General features: G+C 36.7%; 1 protein-coding gene across 3 annotated transcripts in view; it reads right to left on the reverse strand.

The window, feature by feature from the left end:
• Positions 1 to 25,498, reverse strand: part of SLC2A9 (solute carrier family 2 member 9) — an 81,496-nt gene that overhangs the window by 23,752 nt on the left and 32,246 nt on the right. For all 3 annotated transcript variants that reach the window (XM_057373490.1, XM_057373489.1, XM_057373488.1), the window contains 5 exons: positions 23,538 to 23,670; positions 15,635 to 15,822; positions 10,413 to 10,523; positions 4,778 to 4,879; positions 2,645 to 2,720 (listed from right to left, as the gene is read on the reverse strand). In XM_057373490.1, coding sequence (XP_057229473.1) covers positions 2,645 to 2,720; positions 4,778 to 4,879; positions 10,413 to 10,523; positions 15,635 to 15,822; positions 23,538 to 23,670 — 610 coding nt within the window. The remainder of the gene's footprint in view (positions 1 to 2,644; positions 2,721 to 4,777; positions 4,880 to 10,412; positions 10,524 to 15,634; positions 15,823 to 23,537; positions 23,671 to 25,498) is intronic.

Below are 25,498 nucleotides of genomic sequence, written 5' to 3' on the forward strand. Positions count from 1 at the left end.
GATCACAGATTGATGGTATTGAGCATAAAGGCCCCTTTAATTTTTGGAAAGTGAAAGTTTTCTGCTGTTTGTGTCTTGATAAAAATGATGAGGTATCAAACTCCATACATGCCTGAACATACCTGTTGCTTATATTACTGTTTCAGTGCTGAAAAATAAATGCAAGCTGAAAAGCTGAGTTCAGAAAAATGAAACAAATAAATTCCCTCCACAGTTTGTAGTAACAGCTGATCATCGCTGTAAAGGAGCAGATGAGACTCATGCATATGCATCAGAAAATGGTTTACACAACATCTAAGCTATTGAGAAGGTATTTGATGTTCTAACAAGAGAGAAAATATTGTATTTTTAAAGGCAATTTTATACTCTAGAATGTTAAAACAGTGTATTTATAAACTCAGTTCCTCATGTTATTTATTATCTTCAGATGAGATAATTTTTCCAAGTACTGATAGCTCAATGAACATGAACTAAATTCATCCTAACTTAAGATTTGTACCTCTAGAATCATTACAGCACAGTTTGTACTGTAACTACAGGAGAAATGACGATACTGAGCATTAGTTGACAACAGTCCCTGTTTAACCAATACAAGCAAATGGCAAAATTTCTACAAAACGCTAAAAGTAAAAAACAATGCAGCTTTATAATAACGAATATATCTTAATTTTCTCAGGGAAAACCCATTTTACTACCAGAAAGGTGGAAAAGTTATTCCTGAACTGCAGTMTTGTCTCATTAAACTATCAGAGTGCTACAAAAGAATACAAATTGTGAAATTTTCCTGCTAAAGAGATGTCATATCGCTCAGAAGGTGGCAATAAGAAAGACCTGTTCATTCCAGAAAAATCTGGGTTGATAAAGGTTTACAAGAAAGTTAAAAAGGAGGAAGGGGATCAGTTGCTCTGTTTCTGCAAAACCTAGAGGTTATCACACAAAGAATAAGAAAAGATGAGAGGTGGTAGGCATGTAGTTTCCTTTGCCAAAGAGCGCTAAAATTCTGCTGTTTTAGACAGAGAATTAGCAAATGCACTAAAGACTATGAAAGTATYAGAATCTATGCCCCAGAAGGACCCTAAGCTGAAAGGAATGTGCACTGGTTCTCAAAAAATATCTCACCAACTTTGCCCTGTTTCAAAAAGCAGTGCATGCAAARTGGACTTTTTGGCAATATTTTCTTTGTTCGGACAAAAGCATATATGCTCTCTTTTGATTCAATCATCTTAAAACTTTGCCAATTGTGGAAGTTGACCAGCTAAAAGGTAGTTAAGCAGTTCAGAACTCCTAAGCCCCTCTAAAGGGAACAGAGAAGTTTCATGGAAGATAAATTTCCCCCGTTATAATAACTAAAGCTAAAATATTACTATTGATTGCAGAGATATCAGAGTATGATTGCTCACAGCTTCTTCTCAACAGCTGAAGAGTCAATTACTGAGCTTTTAATTGAAAGTAATTCACTGATAAGTGCTACTGAGRTATTCCCACTATTGTCAGACATGACAAATGTTTGAACACACAGAGGCCAGCTAGGTAACTGCTGGCACACTGTTAATGTTCTTTGGCTTTAACAGCACTGAGCACATGAAAATCACAGCAGAAGCTTTAATTTCAAAGAATTTCTGTAGAAAGCGGTAATATCTGACAAGAGCTGCTTGTCCTGCATGTATCTGCAGGCACTTTGCCCCAAAGAGATTGCAAAGCACAACACAAATCTTGAGTAGCATCAGTAAAGAGAAGGAAGCTAAATGAAGAAAATCAGAATCCATTTTGAAGGATGGTGAGGTGAAGAAGTAGAGGGTTAATCTTCATATGCTGAATATGTAACATGTTAAAAACATATTGATCTGCAAGTTCTAAAAATAGGTGGAACGTATCTGTAATAGGGGGAAAAAACTAGTTTTTTTTCAACAGAGATTTTGAAAGAACCCAATGGTAGATGTCACAAATAGCTGCACTTAGACATGCTGAGCCCTTGAAACACCAGAAGAGAAGATTTAAAGAAGTTTCAAGTCAACATTTGACCTTCTTAAGGTATTTAAAATTCAAGAACAGTTCTATTCCACAGAATTCTTCAACACACCACCCTCTTGCACCCAGTCTCAGTCTAGGAAACATATATCAGCAGTACARTGGACTTAGCTGAACCTGAGATTTGTCCTTACAGAAGAACAAAGGGATTGCTATTTTTTTTTCAGTATTTTGCACAGAAATTAGTGAAAACTCTTTTCCCAGAAACAAGGGGAAAAGAAATATCTTGGTCTTCTCATTTTTCTCTAAAGCAGCATATTTTCTCCTCAGCTTTTTGAAAGAGGATCTACAGAATTACAGCAATATTTCATTAGTCACATCAAACATCAGCAACTCTTTATTTTCCCAAATAAACCACAATCAATCACTTAGACCACTTTAGTGGTGAAGCTCTATAAGCAGCTGATTAATGTTTAATGTGAAACTCCTTACAAAGAAAAAGGAGCAATATATAATGCATAAAAAACCTCTGAAAACTCAAGGGAACAAAAGTCTTACTTTCTGGTTTACAGACAAAATGAAGTTCTGTACAAGTGATTTGCTAATATAATGCCAGTGCAAAAACAGCTGTCCTTAGATGGAAAAAGGAATATGAAAAAAAATAAAATAGACATACCTGGTCCAATGCAGAATGAWGCAATGATTGCAAGGATGCAAAATATACTGAGGTAAGGAAGCCAATGCACAGAGTTCTGGGTAGATAAAAGACATTCATTTTAAGCACATTGTATGKATCAAAATTATTTTTTAAAAACTCACGGATAATAGTGTTTTCCATGATTCTTTATTTATTTCAGAATTTAGTCTGGGKTTACTTTAGAAAAWYMMMRSMWTTYYKKYCMASCYTWWTWRRWWRWTTKKWMYTAAAGGTCTTGGTCTCTGTGGAATCCCTGTAGAGAAACATTAGACAAGTCCATGTACCACAGAGCCAGAACTCTCCAAATTCACAACTTCCTGTGCTAAAGTTCAAGCCAGCCTGGAACACTGAACACATTCAGCCACTCCATGCTCCTCAGGTATTTCAGTCAGGTTTAAAAAGAGCAGCTAGGACAGTCCAAAGAGCTTCAAAGTTCACCAATCAAAGCCTTGGCTGAAAACTACATGACAGCCTGACATTTGGTAGGAGAACCAGGAATCTGAACCTTGGCAAAGCATGGGAAAGCCACAGGGATTTTCAAATCCAGGGATTTGAAATCCAGGGATTTTCAACCATAATCTCATTTTGCAGACAAGAAAGGTCATGTGTGCTATCTTTCCTCTACTTCTACGTGGATTTTTCTCTTTTCAGACCTCTAAATGGGAGGAACTTGAAATATGAAAAGCAATTCCTCTGGAGTTGACAGAACACTGTTTCTGAATCACATATGTGAATGCTTGATTCTATGGGAAAAAATGTATGTCCATTCCTTTTTCTGTCCAACAGGTGGGGTTTTCCCCCAGCAAAGAGTGAATGATATTTTTATTACAATTTTATTATTTCTGAAAAGTTGGTTGAGGCACATGTAAGGGTACCATCACCACCTTAAGTGGCACTGCAAAAACATTCTTGATAAAGTAAGTATTTTTTTTCAGTGTTAAGGAAAGACCCCCATTTTCTGATGCTTTTTTTCTCTTGTGTCTGGTTTATGCCCTTAGTAATGTGGAAAACGTGATCTAAGAATTAAAATTAGCCAAATGGCTTGAAGATCCATCAAAATTTCACAATCTGGAGTTCTTGTCTGGAAGCAAATCCAAGTTTTCTGAGAAAGGGAAGGTGCAAATTTAGAGTATATATAAATTTCTCTGAAATCAACCTCTTTGTAACCTGGTCCTTTGTTCAAAGCAAATCTCTAATGCTTAACACATGGAGAATATTTTGAAATGAGGTAAAATTGAAAGGCATTCAGACTTCAGGGATTTAAAATAGCTTCAGGTCCTCACACATCCAACTTGACTTTAAAGGGTCTGGAAGGGAATTTTTCACTCGGCATACAAAATATGCAATAATAKCTCTCTTCTGGAGGAGAGCTGTCTTACAGCTGTGCTGACAGGTGTGTGAAGCAAAGTTTTATTGTGTTGTACACAGAGGCAAATCAAATAAAACTGCAATGGTGTGGCACAGAGCTGCCAGTCAAACTGACTTACTGACTCTCTTCAAACAGGAAACGGGATTTGGAAGTCAGATTAATGCCACCACACAGGAATCAAAGCCAGCAGGAAAACAACTTGATGAAACACCACCCAAACCCATGCCATTGCAAATGTCAGTTTTACTTCTTAAAAGTCCTTAGGAATATAAACACACTGCATCTTACATAGAAGCAGAACAAGGAAAAAATACTCAAACATGGAAACATTTCACTACTGGGAAAAAAATAAAATTCAAACCTAAAATAATGATGACACATGAAGCATGAAAGAAATCTCAGGGAGAGTGAATTACAAAGATAAATCTACACAATATGGGTAAACTATATACTCAACTATGAATAAAATTTTCTTCATAATAGCTCATGATATGCATAAATCTTTGAATTAAGGAGTCTGAATRTGAGAAAATCTCTATGGCATTTTAATGCAAAAGCTGCTATAAGTAACCATAGCACTTTGTAGCCAACAGATTGATAAATTAACAGAAGAAACCTTTCACTCCTCATGCCAAACTGATTAAAAGGATTGGCTTATGTAGGAGGGTTTATGCAAACTGTCATCAAGCATGTTTAAAATAGGTAAAAGAGAGAGTAAAAATATGTAGTGACCATAGTGTTACCTGTAAAGTCAGGGAGACGGTGAGTACTGCAAAGAAGACAACCATCAACCCAAAACCTCCGATGAGGAGAGGCCTGCGCCCAAGCCGYTCAATAACCAAGCCCTGGAAAACAAAAAATGGCATTTGACCTCTTTGACAAAACACTGAAGAACCTGGACCATCAAGTATTTCTCCTAATAAATATGAAGGTCAACACTAAAACCATGGGAGTTGATTTTACAATATTTATAAGCTGTGACAGGTTTGTAATTGTTCTCACAATTAACAATTTAACCTCTTTGAAAAAACAAGTCAGCATGGTATCTTTATCAGAGAACACTGAGAAAACTGATTGAGTGGCTTACAAATAAGCAATACATTTCTATAACAGTCTCTTAAAACATGTAAATTTTAAATGTCATTATTTTGAAGCGAACTATAGTCTCTTGCTTTTGCATTTTGAGTGTTTCTCAGTTTCAACATCTCCCTGAACTTGAGCTTAAGACATTTAAAATTTGAGATTTAAATCTTTTTAGCACAGATTAAATCTTAATGAATTTAAGAATTTATTTTTAATTTTTTTTTTCTCAAACATAGAAGAAACATTTAGTAGTGATTTTGGATAGTTAGTGTAATTAGAATATCCAAACAAAAGAAACCTRTGCAGCAGAAAGCTTTGTTTAGACAAGTAGTTTTAACACTGATACTTGTGCAGTTACACCCATTTTGAATTTATATTTAACACCAGAATATAAATCACAAAATCTGACTACTTATCTGCTAGAGAAAAATACAATGAAGAATTTCTTTAAAAAACTGTAACRTGAAATTGTCTTTGTTAGTCTGACTCATTAAAATAGACTAATRCATATTTTGTCACAACAGCTGATGGATTTTTCATGTTGATAASTACTAAAATTACTAATGTCAGTTGGCTTTCTCATGAGAAAAATAAAATAATTTCATGAAACTTGAAATGTACCACGTCAATAAGTTAAAGTCAGAATCTCACAACTGTTTGCCATATCATTATTTACTGGAGACTGAAAACCATCTTCTACATGTTCTTTGAGGAAAAGATAAAATGGGCAACTAAAGAAAATCTGGAGTAACACTCTTAATTATGGGAAACACCACACACCACTCCACTGTGAACATCTAAAAAAATTTATTAAAGCAAAGTACAAAAACACCCAGGGATGAAATACTTTGAGTGGCAAGTGTTTCTCCCTCAGTATGGAGTTCACTAGCAGATTTCAGAACAGGCTTGTCTCTCCTAAAGACACATGGATGTTACACCCYGACTTCATCTTTCCCACCAGAGATATACACTGTGACACTGCAGACCATTGAAAGCAGCTCTGTGGCAAGATTTTGCATCTTTTATTTTTTAAAATAGTCAAATATACTCATCTGGAAAGTTTCCATAGCTTCCCTAATAGAATTATGGATTTTTAAAAGACCTGCACAGATATTAATAAGATTTCATTAGAACCAAATGTTTCAAAACTATGACTGCTTCACTGTCAAAACCTCTACAAGAGGGCAGGTATTTTCCACTATGATTAAKGGACCCATCTTGCTAACTCATGTGACCACACAAACACTGAACCAAGATACAACTTTTACGGTTTTGAGGGCTGAAAAATTATTTGACAGGTTTTTAAGACCCATCTTTTGCAACTTCCGCAGTAGATTTCTGCTAGAGATTTTTCATGCGTAATTTGGCACGAATTATGCATTCAGCAATAACTGCTGCCCAGGTAATTTGACATACTGTGCAATTTCTTTTATTTTTTTCAATGCTGGATTGATGGCCATGATCAAGCAATCTTGGTGTTACACCATTTAAGGGGTTTTGTATTAAAACAGGGTAAGGGATTGATGAGGGAAAAAGCTCCCAGATGCCTCTCATGCAAAACATGGGAAAAATGCGATACATAGTTTTCACTTGTAAAGCTCAAAGCAYAGCAAATTCCAGTAATGAAGGACAGTTTGGACTAGGTCTTCCATAACAGCAAGTTTCCCTGGTGAAAACAATGCTGGTTTAGAGGTTACAAACAGATAACAATTTTTTAGTTATGATTATAGAAATCCAAAACTTGTTAACTTGCAAAACCCACTAAGATGCTTATGAGTCATGAGAAGTGGAAGATGATTCACCAGTTTCCCAGTATTTATAGTTCTGAATGCTCTACTGCTATGCACTGGTATCTGTTATCCCCTAAAGATCTATAGCAAGTCAAAAGATGCTGTGCAGTAGGATAAATGAAATGACAAGAAATCCAGTATGTGCTCAAGTACAGACAAAAGAAGAACATTACAACTGTTTTCTGTGATCACACCTGAGTTATGTGCCAACCTGTGTAGGCTGATACTTGTTTTTGTGTTATCATAAACGTGCATTTGTAGAGACATATACCCAGTCATGATGATTAACATTGCTGAAATTACTGAAAACCTGAAAAAAGAATTGCAACCAAAATTCTGTCAACACAAATGTTTGGTGATAGAAAGGCAACTGATAAGCAAATTACATTAACAGTTCACACAACTTACTTTTGTCTGTCAGGAAAYGCCTGTGGATAAAGTTAAAGAAGCAAATGTCAACCTTTTCATTGAGTCAGCTGCAGATATCAGGGCTGACATAATGAAAGCAGAGTGCGTTAAAATAGATCAGACAAACTTCTCCAGAGAAAATGAATGTGCAAGCAAGTCCTACAGTCCAAATAGGATGTCACTGAACAGTATTCCCTGCTTATATTCTGGCCCTAAATTATACTAAACAAACCCYATCAGGTTTTCTTGGTGTCTGAACTCTGTGAAGAAGTTTGCTCTAWATGTTAATATCAAGAACAGCCGCACTTTCTCAAGTATTTCAGATAAAGGTCTGAGTAAGATTCTATGACTAGAATCAGACTTAACATGGCAAGCTAACACTGTGTTATTTCCATTTTAAATATCAGGATTAAAATGGATAACCTCATTTATATCACTTTATGACACAACGTGTAGTATCTTGTACCCAGAAAAAGGAGCAGAGTAGGAGACTGAAAATTATAAATTGGGTTTTTTTGATTCATATTTTGATATATCTATTATATCCATGGTATATCTMTTAGTCTACTGTATGAATTATTAATTTTTTTTTTAAAAAAGGGCTATTGTATTTAAGTACCTAAACTGTGAACAGTTCACCTAAACAGTGAAGCCAGAGTTTCAGTGGAGACATTCTGCATCATCCTTTGGAAACCATGGAGGAAATGTGCTGGAAATGAGAATACCTATKGAAGGATCTGGAATATGCTTTATTTAAGTTGTGTCATGCCCTAAACAGGGAATCTCTCCTTCTATGGGCAGATCTATTAACACACAGAAAAACTCTTAAGAACTCTTTTTCAGAACATCCTGAAGCAGAATAAAATCGTCTCAGTAGGAAAGACTGGGCTTCCCTGACTTCTGTGTGATACTGCAAAGGATTTCCCACATCCTTTTGCAATGTGGTTTAACTCATTCCAGGCTTTACACAGCTTGTCTCTGTCACAGGCTTTTAGTAACACCTTAATGCATCACCCTATGGGAAATACTCAGGGCACAGTCTTCTCAATATAGTCACAGCTGGTCTCTGTCTGTGAACATTACAAGAAAACCAAATGTAGTGCTGCAGATGGCAAAATTGCATGTGGGATGCTTGATTTGAATAACTTTCCCTTTTATTTTATGCTGGCTTCATGGAGGAGGGAAGAATTTTTTTCAGATGRCTTCTGTCTCCCTTTCCATTCACTCCGCTGCCTTGCTAAAGAAAGGCACTGGAAAATTGTTCTCTCTGCCCACTAAGAGTAAGACAACAACTAAAATTAAGCTCAAGTACTAAAAATTGTAAAATAGCAACAGTAATCAAACTTACTGAAGAATAACAAATTGTGTGGTAYGCCCTTACTTCAGAAGTTGCAGAACAGATTTCTAACAAACAGGGAATTATTTAGGTTATTAGGAGAGGAATTATTTAGGAGAGGAAGTTACCCAAATAAATAAGCTGCAAAACCTTCAACTGAAAAACTAAGTTCATGTTTTTCATTTAAAYAACAGCAATAAAATATTTATTAATATTAAGGAAATAAAATGAAGTCTACAAAGCAGCATGTCTTGAACTGAGAAATTGGAAGGGAGCAGAGATATCAAAACATCATTATRTCCAGAGGCACAGCAGGTGCCATTAACAGAAAAAGTATTAAAAAACCTCCTCTTGAGTMCAAAAAGTTACCACACATACCAGGAGCCAAAGCATGCACATCTACCTCAGTATGTATGARGRGTGTGCTCTGGATAAGSCCCACAAACTGACAGCACAGAAGGAACTAAAAAGATGACAGACCCTATTTATAGAATGGCTTTAATATCATGCAATCATCTCCATATAATTATCATCTGTTTTCACATAAAAGAGGTGTATTCTTCACTTAAATCAGTGGCAGAATTATCATTATTATTTTTCCACATATCTTAAACAGAGAAGCATGTATGCAGTATCACAAAGATATAGGGACATTCATATTTCTCTATTTCTACCTACTAAAAAATAATAAAATGTTTTTTAAAAAATTATTTTGCCAAAAACAGATTTGTGGAAATTCACAAACATCAGAACAAGATATTTGTGATCATGTAAAGTCCTTATGTCCTAGACTGTAAGGAAACATATTGATAGCTGGATTTAGTTTAACATTTTGTAGGCCACAAGGAGTTGCTCTGCCACTGGAAAGGATTTTTTTCCAAAACAATTCTTCTGACATTTAAAAATACTTGCTGCTGTGTTCAGTATTGTGCAAATACAATTGGTATAGAATATATGAAGAAAAAATTCTATCAAAGAAAGAAAATAGTACTTGTTTGCGACATTCCATTCCAAAGMCTTCTCCCATTGCTTCTTCTTTATTGCAGTGCAAACAGAAATGTATTTAGCAATTAATTATGTAGTCTCCCACTAAAACATGGAGGCTAAGTTTGATCATTTAGTGCATTTTTTTCCTWGTCAACTCTTCCAGTTTGAAAGAGGAAAGAGGAAAAATGTGCATGGATGAATTTTTCTATAAACATCTTCTACATTCAGAGCAGAGTGAAGGATCTGGAGCTCATGTATTGGGAAAGGATGTCTGTTTGTCCTGAGCAAGGCAGCAGAATTTAATACCACGTGGGTCTCCCTTGTTCTGTCCCACCTTCCTGGGGGCTGTTTCTGCCAGCCACACTGAACACTCGTAGCTGTACTCGGCCTCCCAACAGCAGCAGRCACAGACTCTGAGATGAGAATGAACTGCTACCAGGTAAGGCTGTTCTCCCAGGTGAAATAATTGATGGGTCACCACTTACTATACTTTGGCCCTTGCTGTTTCTGCCTTCTTCCTCTTTATGCATACAAAGCATTGCAGGACATACCAACTTTTTCTGTTCCTTTTATAAAACTAAAATTAAAGATCATCTTAAAAAACGTCCCAAGACACAAACTGGGTTTAGGATTAAAAATAGAAATAATATTTTGAATTGCTTTATCAACCATTACACTTAATAAAATATTATTCTTTTTCTTAACCTGCATAAGAAAATAAAACAAGTACTTTAAATATCAAGCATGCCAATGGAATTTTATAGTCATACTTACAGAAAAAACAGCAGCCAGAGTCTCAACAGCACCAGTACTCAGTGTGACATAAGGGATTGTTTCATGCTTGATCCCAGATTCACTAAAGATGTTGTTTGTGTAGTACCAGATCTGTATCAGAGATAATGAGTTATTAATCATTATGGATTTGAATACAATATATTGGTATTCAGTTCAGCCATCTAATATGCCTAAAGCCAGATTTGTTAAAACTCTGAGCACTCCCAAATGGCTGAGGGTGGGACAAGACAACAAACGAAATGAAGGTGCAAATTCCAGGTGGATTAGGCACAATGCTGCTGTAGCTCCACTTGCAGACCCAGSCAGAATCACAAGCAGATTTAACTCAATTTAGCTTAATTCACTTTAGGAGTAAATCAAAGAAACTCACTTTAAGCTTGAACAAGAGGGTATAAGTAAGTTTCTTGTGGTGAAGAAGCAGGTTCATGCAGCTTTATGGAATACTTCAACAGCATAAAACAACAGAGGAGAAAGCAGGAAAGATGTTGAGAGGCACTGAAGAAGCTGCTTATTTTTGGACAGAAGGTGTGAGCTGTGTTTCTGCTTTAACCTTACKGGAGTGTGGACATCTGCAGTTAAGCCATCCCTCTAACCTCTCTTTATCATTCACAGAAAGAAAAGACACTTTTAACTTGAGAGTTGCTTGGTGAAAAGTGAAAAAGCTTTTTTTTTAATAAAATGAATCATAGAAGCAGTTGTCACTAATGGACAAAACACAGGTTGTATAGCTTAGAGGAAGCCAGTCATGTTTGGTCAGTAAAACCTTATCCAGCAGTGACAATGTCCAGGCAGAGAATATATAGTGGCAACATTCTGAAATAGTGAGCCTGATAAGCATCAGAGTCCCATTCACATCCACTATGTTCSAAAACAATATAATATTTATGTTTGACTCAAGGTGAAAGAACTAGCCGAAGATTTTGGCTGTGAAAACTATGCACAAAGGGGAGACAAACAAGAGTTGATTTACTAGAGAAAATTAAAAACAGTTGAAACAACTGGTTATCAAAAGAAAGTAAACCACGGGTAATTTATCTGTGACAGGAAARCCCAAAGCCATAGATAATGATGGCACTAAATATTAAAGCAGCAGTGATTTTTTTTCCCATGGTATTGTCCATGGTACAAGCTCTAACAAGGCAAGCACTGCTAAATGCAAGGCTTGTCAGATGGATGGAAGTGTTATGATTGTATGAGGAAAACCCTGCTGCCTGCCAGCATATTATGCACATGCTACATCTGTTTGTAAAGAAACAAACTCAGCAGTTTTGTTTAAAAAAAAAAAAAAAGAAAAAAAAAAAGAAAAAAAAGGAGGAATTCTAGATTCCCAACTAGCCCTTCAGCAAAGCTGCTTGTCCCAGGCCAAAGAAGAAAATTCAACTCACATTCCATAAACGCCAAGTAAAATACACACTCAGGAGTAAAAAGTCACCTTTTCATATTACAGATAAAGAGAAACTGACTGAAAACTTTTATGCCAACTGCTGACACACCAGCTTTCACCAAAACACATGCATTGACAGGAAATGGCAGCAACAAACTTCTCTACACAAAGTTATCTGCCTTCATGTAGCCCCTGCTGGTGTTGATTTGCACTGCCCTGCTGACACAGAGCACAGACAAAAAMCAAGGATCAGCTCCCAGTTCCCTCTGAGATCTTTATGCCCACTGATAATTTTTTGGGCACCCAGTACTGTGACAATTTATTCACTTCACATACACCTACACAGTCTATAAGGACAACAAAGTAGCTCAAAAACTGCTATAAAAATAGTTTTCTTCTTCATACTACAAGTTACAAGATTGATTTAGCACAGTAAAGTTAGAAAACACGTAGTTTAGGCATTTCATCCATCCAGTTTGTATACAGCTAGATCTTCTAAAGATGRCACAGATATTGCAGGCATGCAATGTTTAAGAGAAGAAAGAGGSCAAAGAGCCACTAAGGCAGTTAACTCATGGTTGAAATTTGCCAAAATACAACAAGAACATAAGAAATTCTGCAAATGGTTCCACAGAAGACCATGACTGACTGCTGATGGTAAGATTAAAAAACAGCAGAGAAAAAAACAGGATGAGATTCACAGACTTATTTCTCTCTGTAGCAGCACAAAAATAAATTAGGATAAAAATTAACAAAATGTGCATTTTTCAAAAGAAWAAAGTGAATGTTTTTCAGCCTGTGTACCATTAAAGAGAGAAAAAACATKGGTAAATGTACTAGGCTAATGATAATTTTCCTAATTTCACTTATTTTTCTGACATGGCTTCTGATAACTAATGATTTCATTAGCTAACAAAATGAGCTAGTGATTAGGCTAAAGATTTTTGAATGAAARAGCTGCAGAAAATGGTGCAGAAGGCTCAAAAACTAAATGGGAAATGAGAGAGACACAGCACTTATGGTGCACTGCATCCTCACCCCTTCCTACTCTGCCTGGTGCTCTCCACACCATCTGTGAATTGCACTCCATAGCAGATCTTTTGCACACTGAAAACATGCAATTTTCCACAGATCCATCCCCAACAATTTCTTTTGATTGAAAACACAGCCTTAAAGGACAGACCTTACAGAAGCCTATGGGGTCCTGCTTTGGGACAGATTCCCTTAACGCAATATGCAGTACAGTTTATTCCTTGATATAAAAAAGGATAAACTTCACCAGGGAAAACTTCACTGTAGTTTTGTGACATTTTTAGAACTGAGATTAAATGGTAGAAGGTAAATAAATTTATTATAGGTATCAAATAAATGTTAACAGAGTAAAAGAGACTAATAGAAAATTGTTTATTTATGTCAATTTAGGTCAGATTGTCTGGTATTTTGTTATAATTAAAAACATTTACATGATCAGACYTTCACCATGATTTCTGTTTCATGTGGAAACAAACAAATGTACTGTTTTTAAGCAAAACAAATTTTTATTTGAAATAAAAACCTTAGAAGGAAGCAAGTGTTCTCAGGCACCAGCAGGATGATTACAGAAGCCTGACAGTTGGCAATTTCCCTGGAGAACGACCTGAGATTCCTGCCTGAAGGAATCCCAACTTTCCCATCTGCCCTGTCCAGATGGCAGTGGTGGAAAAGCCCAGACTGACTGTCAGGGCACTGCAGACAGAGCARAGGAGTGAGAAGGAGCCTTCCCTGCCTGTCAAACCTGGCTGGTGCTGGCTCACACCCACTTGGTTCAGATGCACTCAGGCAAACCAAGACCTGGCTTCACCACATCTGTCATACCTGGACCTGTCTCCTCATCCTAGAGCTTCAGGTGACCTCAGCAGCATCAGCCAGGAAAACCAAGCAAAGGAGACAACTTTTTGAAGCCTGGTCTCTTAATCAAGTGGTCCAGCTATTTCTCTTGACCTCTCTTTTTATTTAATTTGTTTTACTATTAACTAAGAACTGTCTAAACAATCCATTTCAAAACACAATTTTTGTGTGAATAATTTTTTTTTTCATGTATAGTGACATGGCATGCGAGGAGAAACAAAGCAATAATAAATAAGGAAGGCTTGAAGTAGCCAACTCAGCACACAGGTTTCGTGACAAAGACAGTTTTTCTGAGGCATATTTTCAGAAACTGGACATCCAATGACACTTTCAAATAACTCTGGCATCCGTCTTGGACTGGACACATCTGTCTATCCCCCACATCCTCACTCAAGCCAAGGGAGTGTGGCTGTGYTCTGCCACAGAATACTGGACAGTTTCTATCAACTATTAAGTGTCCTATTAACTATTAAGTCACAAAACTCTTCCGTTTCCCCTGATACACAATGAGTTCCATTATTTGAACAGTCTGTTTATAAGTGTCATTTTATTTCCCTTATGTGTTGATAAATCTTAAAAAGACTGTGTGACAAGATAATTCTGGTTCCTTTTTTTTTTTCTCAAAAATGTATCCACAATAAGAAATAACATAACCTGTCATTAACACTGAAATCCTACCATTAGAAGAAAACACCACTTATAAAAATATTATCATAGTTTACTTCACAGGATGAAAAAAATCTTCTAATTCCCTCCTAGTATTTTGCAAAAAGCTTTTAAATACCAGAGTTCTAATTGCATKAATCTTTTAAATGGTCTTGGACAAATTACTTAGTATTTGGAGTTTTAAAGCTATACCTGARATAAGCCTGAGCTAGTGTTCATAGATAGGAAAGCAAATAAACTTATTAACACTGAGGGGAAAATCTATCTGGAGTGTGCTGCAGAGCCACAGTGAGAGCTCCTTGCAGCAGTAGAATATTATTTTTTTGCATATATATATATATAAGCAAGCAGTGCCTTTGAACTGTGACAAAAACCCGTTTCCCTTTGAGGTTCTTCATGAGGATATTTGTTTTGTGCAGCATAAAACATCTAATCCAGATGCCACAAGCTGCAGCAAGGATAGTTCTGGCTGGGTATAAAGAAAACACTTTTCACAGTGTGAGTGGTGTAAACACGTGGCAGAGGTTGCCCAGGGAGGTTRTGGGCTCTTCACCCWTRAATWYRTTTAAAACTCAGYTGCACMAAKCCCTCAGCAGCCTGAGCCAGCCCTGAAGTCAGTCCTGCTCTAAGCAGGRGCCAGGATCAGGAGGAGGGATCTTCCAGCCTAAACTGTGCTGTGACCCTGTCATATCGGTTCAGACAGATGGAAAAGGAGCCTCCTGATATCCATTAGCCTTGGACACATTAATGGTCAATCAGATTTGTTGCTGACTGTTTTATGTCCTTTTCCTCTTTTGCTTCACTTTCCAGGACAGGAATATTGAAGAAACAAAAAATCAAATATGCAGTGTAACCTCTTAAAATTACTTATAGAAAGTTTTGCTGACTTCCGTAAGTACTGAACTGAACCAATCCAAGCTGGAATGTCTACTGATAAATCTCTGAATAAGACTGGGGCATATCCCGAAACAGAGAATCTGAATATCAGAAATGCAAGCTGCAGGTTCATTCTTTGCTGATCTCTTATACTTTTTCATGTATTCCTTCAAAGTTAGTACAACATGGGTTCCCTCACACTTTTTTTTTTTTGTTTAAAAATACAGAACTCCGTGGATCTTCCCACATGCCGCTGTCACAGAACCATTACTAGTAAGAAACAGCCAAAAATGGAAAGTTGTAGAGGTTGGTGAGTGGTATAGCCCAAAGCCTGTTTTAAAGGAAAGGAGCACCCCAGAGCTGCCAGGGCCTGAAGAAGGACACTCACAGCGTTGAGCCCACAGAGCTGATAGCAGCCCATGGTGACGACCACGGTGACGATCTGCCATCGCACGGCGCGGGTTCTCAGCAGCTGAACGATCGACACCAGCTTGGTGTTCCTTTGGACTCGAGACTCTGCCAAAACTTCCTCTATTTCCTGAGACACGTCATCTTTCCCCAGGAATCTCTGAAATGCTGCAAACAGAGGACAAGTTCTTTAGGCCAGACACTTGGCATTGTGTGCATTTACAACAAATTTACTTCCTCAAAAGGGAAATGTGTGACAAAAACGGGAGGCATACATTGTCTACAACTTAATTATTCTTCTGCCAACAATATCATTCTGCTCTGGGTGTGATCTGGTTAATCCTTGCTATTGGTCTCAGAAACTGCAACAGAAATAAAAATTATTTGGTTCCCTACAAGTTCTCTCCTTACATTATTTCATGTGTAATATAACCTAAGGTCCAATGCAGAGTGAAAACTGTGTGAGACTTGAAAATATTTAATACCAAAGAATCTYCAAACATTATTTGACTTTGCTACTTTTGCAGCTTAGCAATATACCTGACTTCATTGCTGGAGATAAATTGGATAGAGAATTAATAGGATGTAAAAATGTATGTAAGCCTGCTAAATCAAGAAAAGGCAGCTATTTGGAAGGAATAGCTATTACTCTTCATATCACCTCCTGTTTTAACTAACATATAGAAAAAATGTATTTTGTTAGGATAATTAATATTATAAATAATTATCCTGAGCAGTTCAAGACTTAATATCTGTCAATGCTGGAGACATGGGAATGAATTTACATGGCCAGTGCAAGTAACCATCCAGCCTCATCTCCCCAGGAAGACACCATTTAATGGCTCGCTGAGATACCCTTCTGCTGTGAATAACACAAGTTTKCTATCCCACACGTCCTCCAAGATGCAGATACCTCCTAAAGCATGTGATGTCTCTCTACCAACCTTGTTTTACAGATAGTGTCTGTGCTGGTGATAGTTTTGTCTCAATCTAATGAGCATACCCCAGGGGTTGACATTTTAAGRGATGTTTAAAATGCTCATCATCTTGGAATGACTGCAGAGAAACAATGACATTACACATACCCTGCAATAGGGCTTTGTGACCCAGTAGGATGCTAACACTCAAAACAATCCTTTACACAGCAGGTCACTTAAAATTGTCATTTTTATTAAATGAATAAATTCATTTAGTTCACCTARGAGCCGAATAAATTTTTCCTATCCACAACTTTGCATAACACTGCCTATAAATAAATGAACATATATTTCAGTGTTTACATAACTTTGCATGGTCAAGCAAACTAGAGACACTGGCTAGTCGTGGTTAATGCATCCAGACTCTATTTAGATTTTGAAGTTACAACATTCTACCTTTACCCAGTAGGTGAAAAGGCCAATTAATGATGTTTTAATGCTGTGAGGGATAGGTCACACAAATGAAGCAGTGGCGTCCCCAGACCATCCCTTCTGTCACTTTGGTGAATGCACAGGGCTGCACATTCTGCCTGCTCCCAGTCTGATGGTGAAGGGAACTAACTTGAGCTCTGAGCYAAGATTTTCTGAGGCACTTAGCACTTACAATGTATTTTAATGGGCCCTGCATGATTCTGCTTTACAMGAAGGAAGCTTTTTTTTGAGGGATGAACCACCGCTGGGTGTTGAGTCAATTCATAATATTCATATATTCTGATAAACAGTTTCTCTCTTGTGAGAGGAGAGGTCAGAATTTTTAAAYCTCTCAGCAACAGCACAAGATTTATCTTTTCACAGGCTGTACAATCAGAAATGAATTAACAAATTCACACCGCAGAACTAAAACTTTGAGCTGCTCAGTTTTGTCCTTTGCCATTGCCCATTTTTTAATAAACAACATGTTAAACACTCATTTTTATGAGTATGATGTATTTAAAGACAATGAAAATAAATGTAAAATTAGAACAATGTGTGCCTATGGTATGTTAAAGTCAATGTCTTGTACTGAAATTACACTTTCCTCAGTGCTATTAGAACACTGATAGAGAATAATTCAGGTAAAGATGAGAAAACCAGACATGAATCATGTAATCTTCCTTGAAAGGATTCCCTCATATTTTTAAACATCTGGTTTATCAGTGTGAATTAGGTCAGTGCCCAATTTTCTTTATATTTCCTGTCCTTAGAATCCTCAGCATTACTTTAGGGCACACAAATCAAAAATATAGGTGCACTCAARTAAAAAGACAGCAATCTGTCTTTTCTGCGCAATGGAGCTTGTGTTATTTCTAGAGGAGCCAGAAACTAAAAAACTGCAATTACCAAAATTGCCAAGTACAAGGCAGAAAAAACATAGCCACCTGATTTATTTTTCTTTCCTTCATGGCATTAAATAAAGAGACGTAAATGCCACTAGACAACTTTGGTGGATCCTTAAAATTCCCAACAAGTCCAGAAAGGCCAAGAAATTGCTATGCTCTACATGCACAGTTTTGAATAGACATCACCCAACCTTCTTGGAAAAAACATTTTCCTACTAAACAACACATCTTTAATTTTCTTCCATTACCMGTTTTTCAGTACCATAAGAATCACAATTTTATGCATAATTAATGTGGAAATAAATTCCGCATTAGCAGAGAGATGGGAAAACTTAGACGTCTTTCAATGTCTGATGTTCAATTTATTAATTTCACATTCTATCTCCCTGCATTACTGGCAGGAGAAGCTCAGCAGTTGCTCCTCTCCTCACTGCAATGACTCATTTCCCTCCGTGACTGGCTGCTTCTCTCTATAAAGAAGCCTTATCTTCATGGAACACTTACAACTGTCTAAGGAGCTGCAGYTATAACAACTTTTAAGCCTTTCCAGATTCCTGTTTCATTCCCTTGGATCAGAAGGTTGTGGAAGCTCAGCTTTCAAAAGTTGGAATATTGCCTTTATAAATAAGAGAAGAACTGGATGGTTCCAGTCAAGGGAAAAGAAGTCAAGAAACCCTTCCRTTTACACCACCAGTTTTTATTCATCTCAGCTAAGTGAATCTGAAGCATCTGAAAGAGGTTCAAATATCTGCAAAAAAATTAGTTGGTACGATTGGTTTGTAAAACCAATCAGCCCTTTAAATTAACTGAAGATGGATACTCAACGACTCAGCTAATTGGGAATTACTAATTCTTTTTCCACTGTAGTACTTCCAGGATTGTGCAAAGAAAGCAGTTGCTATCAACAGAATTAGCAAATGAACTTTTAAAAAGAAATTTTAAAGGATCAAAATGCTATTGTGTGGTTTACAGAGTAAAACCAGCACCAGGCAAGAAGGGGCAGAAAAAGAGAGAMGTTGTCACAGGTAGTTTGGGTTTATCTTTGAAAAATAAACAAAGAAAAATTAAAATAAGCTGTGTGAGTATTATTGTCATCTGTTTCCCATGGACACCTTCACTTTCACTTCCCTGATGATTAATTATATTAARTKCARTATCCMACTGTCACACACAGCTTTGCCAAAGTTCTGCTTAAACAGCATCTTCTTTGGCCACTGTTGAAGACAGTMGAAATTTTCCTGTAATAACTCCATGTCAACACAAACATAATCCACAAAATGAACAAACAGTTATTTTCATGCACACAAATTTTGTTTCTGAATATCCAGAAAAATAATTCTGTTGTATCTTGCTAGAAAATATTTGAATATACTAATGCTATTAAAATCTAGCAAAATATTTATTATTTACTAGCATGTAGCATAGCAAAATCTAACAAAAACTGTATGTCCGGTTTCACAGACCAACAATATGTCTGTTCAGGTTTACCTGAAACTAGCCAAGATGTACAGGTAAAACAAAACATATACATGCCACCCTGAAATAACACAAGAACTGGTCAACAGAGTTGTATTAAAGGTCCAATGAACCTAATATCCTTTGTAAAAGACAGAAGGTTTAAGAAAAGTCTGAAAACATCCAGACAAACCACAATCACTCCAGCTTTTGGCAGGCAAATATCTGAGATGAAGATTTACCATGGGCCAGCAAGTCTAGCAGTCTCTTCAAATAAGGATAGTTTATAATGCTTACAGACATACAAAACCCACAGAGAAACAAAAATAAATCATATACRTCTTTGTTGTCAGTCATAACAACTTCATTTTAATCACTGGGTTTGCAGTAAATTGTTCCTGCTGTAACTTTGGGTTTAATACCTCTCCTGTCCACGCAGGCCCCCTGAAGGGTTTTGTAAAAAATTGGCTACCTGCTTTGTAAATCAGGAGTGGCCTTGCTCTTTTGTCACGTGAAAAGGTATCAACTCTAATCCATCTCTCTAAAAATTTCGATATACAYTTCTCATTATACCTATTATAACATWTCTTTCATAACCATGGGAGTTTTAATGTTTGACTGAAAATACTAGATAAACGGATTTTGTGTGTCACCAACAGATGTTGCTGTGACATTTTATCCAAGWTGTTTGATCATTAGGAGATAACAATATTCTTGCTCTTTGGCAAGCTGKGATACCAGCTGAATGCCTTTATTGATTTACTTGACCTGATACTGTAGCTGCATAGAAAATATGTTTCCTCCTTGTAACAGTGCACTTCAAAAAAGACACCCCCTCAACTCTCCAAAAGTGCTTTAAACCAATGTTGTTAGTCATAACAAATGTTCTATTTTATCACTGCTACTGATTTCATTTATATTATATCATTGTGACACTCACAGATCAAGAGAGCACTTGGTATGCAACTAATGGGCAGCTCACGTAAAATCCTTGTCTTACTGCCCTAGAACGTGGATGGTAAACTGTCTGATGTAATTGTAGCAGCAGGACTTTCTTTTCCTTACTGTTTCTATCCCTGCCACTCCTCATTCCCACAATCTTCTTCCAAAATCCTTCTCTTCGAGCACTGAAATACCCATTTCTGCTCTGCTGTCTGGCCATGATTATGAACAAGGATCCCACCAGTTAAATGCTAGGCATTTTCTTCCCTTCTGTTTGTATCCAATGAGAAGAATAATGGTTATGGGGCCTGGGAGAGGAGCTGGGGTGGTTCTGCCCTTGCTTCATTACCAGACTGAGTTTCTTGGGCAAAGCAGGTTTACAGATGATGCTGTTGTTCCAGTGGATTGGTCTCTCCCCAGAACACATGAATCAGTTCTCTGCATTCAGCAGTGAGTCAGGAATATAAGAAATAGTTCAGTTCTGCCCCTGTGTCCCAAAAAATGGCTTCTCTCACGGTAACCCTCTAACCCCATTCCTTCATTTTTTCATTGTCTACACAATACGTTTTAGTCTTTCTCCTTCTCTCAGTCTCTTACTTGTCCCTTAAAGATATCTGCCAGCAAAGAGATTGAGACTGTTCGTATTTTGATAGTTATCATCCGGTTATCTCCCGAGACAGAGAAGAAAAGGAGGGGATCAAAGCAGGAGCAAAACTTTTTGGAAACTCAGTGACCTACATTATCTCACTGGATATTATTGCTCTAAAACAATTAGGAAGATTAATGCTGTCAGCACCATTTTAGGAGCTTTGACATAATGCATGGTTTAGAGTATTTCATAAGGKTTTAGAGTATTTCAAAGTCATCTGCTTTAAATACAGCAGACCTTTCACAAATTATAGTTTTTTATTTCTCTGACAAGGTATAATCCTCAGTGAAATATACATTTGTATGAGTAGCCCTGATCCATTAGGGGAAAGAAAAGGGATTAAGTCAGTAGAAAGAGTTGCAAATTTCTGATATTAATATGCAGATTTAAGCTAAGAAGCAAATAATTCAAAAGCATTACTGTAGTCATCATTAAAATGAAGAATTCCGCTTTGTCATTATATGACTTACAAGCAGAAGGGCATTTTAATAAATCACAGCTCCTCCAGTCTCCCTAATATTTTGAGTTTTCTTCCCCCATTTYGGCTGATAATATCAGCAGAATATCCAGATGATTTGTCCTGATTGTTAATTCACCCTCCTGTTTTGTAAATTATGCTGTAGACGATTCTGCTACACTCAAAGTAAATTATACTGTGTACTACAACATATCTCAGAATTGAGTCTTTTCTTTTAGAATTAATAAAATCCAAAAGCATATATTGATAAAGAGTTACTTTGAAATGCTTTTATATAATCTGTCTCTTTTTCTCAGAATATCTAAATTTWTAGTCCTTAAGGTGGCTCAAGAAAGCCATCTTTTTGTAATCASCAAGCCAACTGCTAAAGCTCATTTCCCCTCCAACAACCAAGTGTGGGCAACTGCTCTCCTGATGCCTTCTACTGCAAAATCTACCTACAGTAGATTGGATTTCAAATTATTTTCAGAACATGTATGCTGAAAACATCCCAGACTGCAGTTGGCTCATTACCAGCAACAATAAATGGTGTGAATTTCAAGGCAGGTGGTTTTATTTTACTGCCATTTTTCAGAATTTTTAACTTCTATCTATTAGAGGTGCTGAGGTTTCCAGGTGGATGGACAGGATTTTYAGTAGCTCCTCATAACAAGTGTGACATTATGCAACAACATCGCAGATGCGGACTCTTTGCCAGCCATAGCCCTGGAAATGCATCTACATTTTTATCAGGCAGAAACGAGCCAGTTTAAACTTGGCACCCAAAGGCATTTCTTCCCTGCCCAGCCTCGGTGCTGCWGAAGTTTCCCCCCAACAGCCAACCTGAGCTGGGTCCTGTATCCCTGCCTGGCAGGGCAGCCCTTTCCATCATGGTCCTTTGAAAAGGTGGTTCTCTGCCTCCTCAAAACTCTGCTGACCCTGTGAAGCTAAAGAATTCTCCCCAAAACCTTCTTGCTTTTTTTTTTTTTTTTTTTTTTTTTTTTTTTTTTTTTTTTTTTTTTTTTTTTTTTTCCTAAGCATTGAACTGTATCTCTAAATGTCTGAGGCTCCAATATTTATATAATTCTTCAATCAACACCGAACTGGGACAACATGGGAATCTCTTCATTAGTGTGCCATTTCTTTTTCAAAGGACTCTCCACAACAAAAAAGACCAGTTTTTAATTTCATAATAGAAGAAACAGGATAGAGTTGCATTAATTCCATACTAAAATATTATTAAATTTATATTTCAAATGTTGATACACAATTTACAAGTAACCTTGCAAGCAACCAGTTCTTGACTGAAAATGTTAAGGTCTGTATTYAAATGAGGTTTTTAAGAATAATTTGTAAAGCAGTCAATTTTGGTATTTTGGTACTATAATCAGACTCCTTCTTTGTACACTCTTGTTTTTCATGTGTCCTTATAATAAGAAAAAMCAAATTTTCAACATTCTCTCAGCTGCCTTGGGACCATAGGAAATTTAATGGGGTGGAGAATACAGCAGCTGTGATCATGCAAGCAAATTGTTCTATACCTAGAACCTAAAGTAAGAATAAAATATTCTGTGTCTGTGAAGTTGAAGCAATATAGAAACACTGGAAATTTTCAGTTAAACCGATGTACGGTGTTTTTATTAGATCTACAAAGGTTATTGAGTTACAGAGGCACAGGGTGAAACAGCAGCTACTGGGGGAAAAACCAGAATCATTGTTTTTATTAATCAAAGTGCAAAGACTGTAGATAAGGGAGAGTCACGATGACTGAAACTACCTTTTACTTCCAAATGAACCCTGCACAGAGTGGCTGGCACACAACAGCAGGATGATTTGGTTAGATCTGTATCACTGTGTGTAACTGGAGAATTGCTGGAGAATTTGCTGGGGAATTTAAATCATAAAAAAACTTCAAAGCTACAGTTATATTTACACATAGAGAGTCAAACAATAAAGAAAAATTATTGYCAAGAGAAGCTCTCCTATTGGAATATTCTACTTTTAGTGATGTATCAGAATCAGGTATCTCTAGCCCGCATCCCTACAATAAACAGCCTTTGTTGCAAGAAAGTAACATATCTTACCTTTTTCTGCCTGGCTCCTGTTATGCTTCTCAAGTAGGAGGTAGCGAGGACTTTCGGGAAGAAAAGGCAGAATCACAGCTTGTATCAATGATGGGACAATGATTGCTCCAAACAAGAATGGCCACCGAGATTCCTGCAAACGGATGCAAACATGAATCAGTAACACTCTCCCACAGTGATACTTGGAAGAAAAATAACTTTGATGGGAAACACTGTAATATTTCATCATTTCAAGTATTGTGTCCATCACCCGAGCGATGTGCTCCTCCTGTGCTCCTCCTAAGCATTTTTAACCATCCTGCTCAGATCACCTTTCTAAAGGTCCAAGGCCCAAACGATTTTTCTGTTGAYAGTTTTTATTTTATATTCTTCCACTTCAGCAAGGCCCAAAACATCATGTGTTGTATGCTGTGGGATGTAATCCATGCCCCAAAACTGAGTAACTTCTGGAAAGAATGGGTGAGGTATCTCCTAATCAAACTTTGCACTTTTAAGTGAGAGAGGTGTTATTAAAAATTCTCCTGGGATGGGAAAMCAACTTGAGAAACAATTTAACAAATTCAAACGTTTCAACAATTTCAAACAATTTAAAACTTGGGGTAATCAGTCATCCTAAGAACCTGCATTACCATGAAGGCTTCAAGACCCTCTTTATTAATTTTTTCTATTTTTCAAATGCAATTGAGTGGAAAAATTTATGTAATGTAGGTGAATCAAAAGTGGTACTATTTATGAATAAATAAGCCTGGATCTTATTTTTGAAACTAGAAAACAAAGGATAAAACTTTAAAACCACATAATGAATGTGGGCACTGGTTTGTAAAGAATAACAGGAAACAGTATAACTTGTCACCTTCGCTCCATATCTGCCTGGAATAATRAACACACTTGCTATGTACCATATAAAACACTTTATAGTGTGKTAGAATTTTTAACAATACTTCCAGATAAAAATCTTGCTCTTGATCAGCACATCATATTTTCTGTATTTTTTTTCCACAAAGTCAAGGACACTCCTTAAATGGAAAAAAAAGTATTCTTTGTATACTGTTATTATCAACATTTTGGCCACCTAAGGACACTTCCATGGAATAAGCTTATACTCCTCTTAAAGTCTCCTGTAGTGTGTGGTTTATCAGTTTATATTTATCTCAAATTACTCTTCTGAAGGTATTATTTTGAAAAAGTCATGAACAAGACTCTGAACTCACCCTTCACAATAAATAACAAAACTTGCTACTATAATCAAAAGCCCTCTATTTTCACCACATAAGACATCCCCTATTAAAGTTTTTTTGGTTTTCTTTTTATCATGCTAATTTCTAAAATCTGAAGATAAACACTCATAAATACACCCCCAATTGCCATTTTGACATGAATTGATCAAAAGCTCACTGAAGTCAATTGAAATTTCTCCGTCCATGTCAAAAGATTTCATGTCTATTCAACATTATGGAGTGTGTGTCCTRCTTGCTTTTCTCTTAATTTACATTACACAGGTTCAGCTTCTTCTTGGCACTATGGAAAAGAAATAGTAGGACTAAAACATGTTTAAAGAATTCATTAAAATTGCTGGAAATTAAGCTGAACTAGACCTTGTATAGAGAACTAACAGAACAGGGAAAAGGAAGATTTCATAACCTCTTTAAGAAGGAATGGAACAGGACACATACTGGGACAGTGCTCAGAAGCAGTAGCAAGCTAAGGGTAAAAGAAAAAAAAGTGTAGAGGAATTAGAAGACTCTTAAAACACTTTTCCTTAACTGTCAGCAGTATGGAGAAGCACACAGGCACTGCTGGRAGAAATGAAAACAACTACATCCCATTTCATCTCAGGAAAAACTTAAAAGAGCATTAAATATTTTAATTACAGGGAACCCGATTCATCACCTGCTCASAATTGGTACAAATAACATGTCAAGATGGTAAAATTTTAATTTTAAACTGTCACATTATGGGTA

This window comes from Malurus melanocephalus, unplaced genomic scaffold, assembly GCF_030028575.1.
Source record: "Malurus melanocephalus ecotype Western Australia unplaced genomic scaffold, MMel_1.1 scaffold_199, whole genome shotgun sequence".
Lineage (NCBI taxonomy): Eukaryota > Metazoa > Chordata > Aves > Passeriformes > Maluridae > Malurus > Malurus melanocephalus.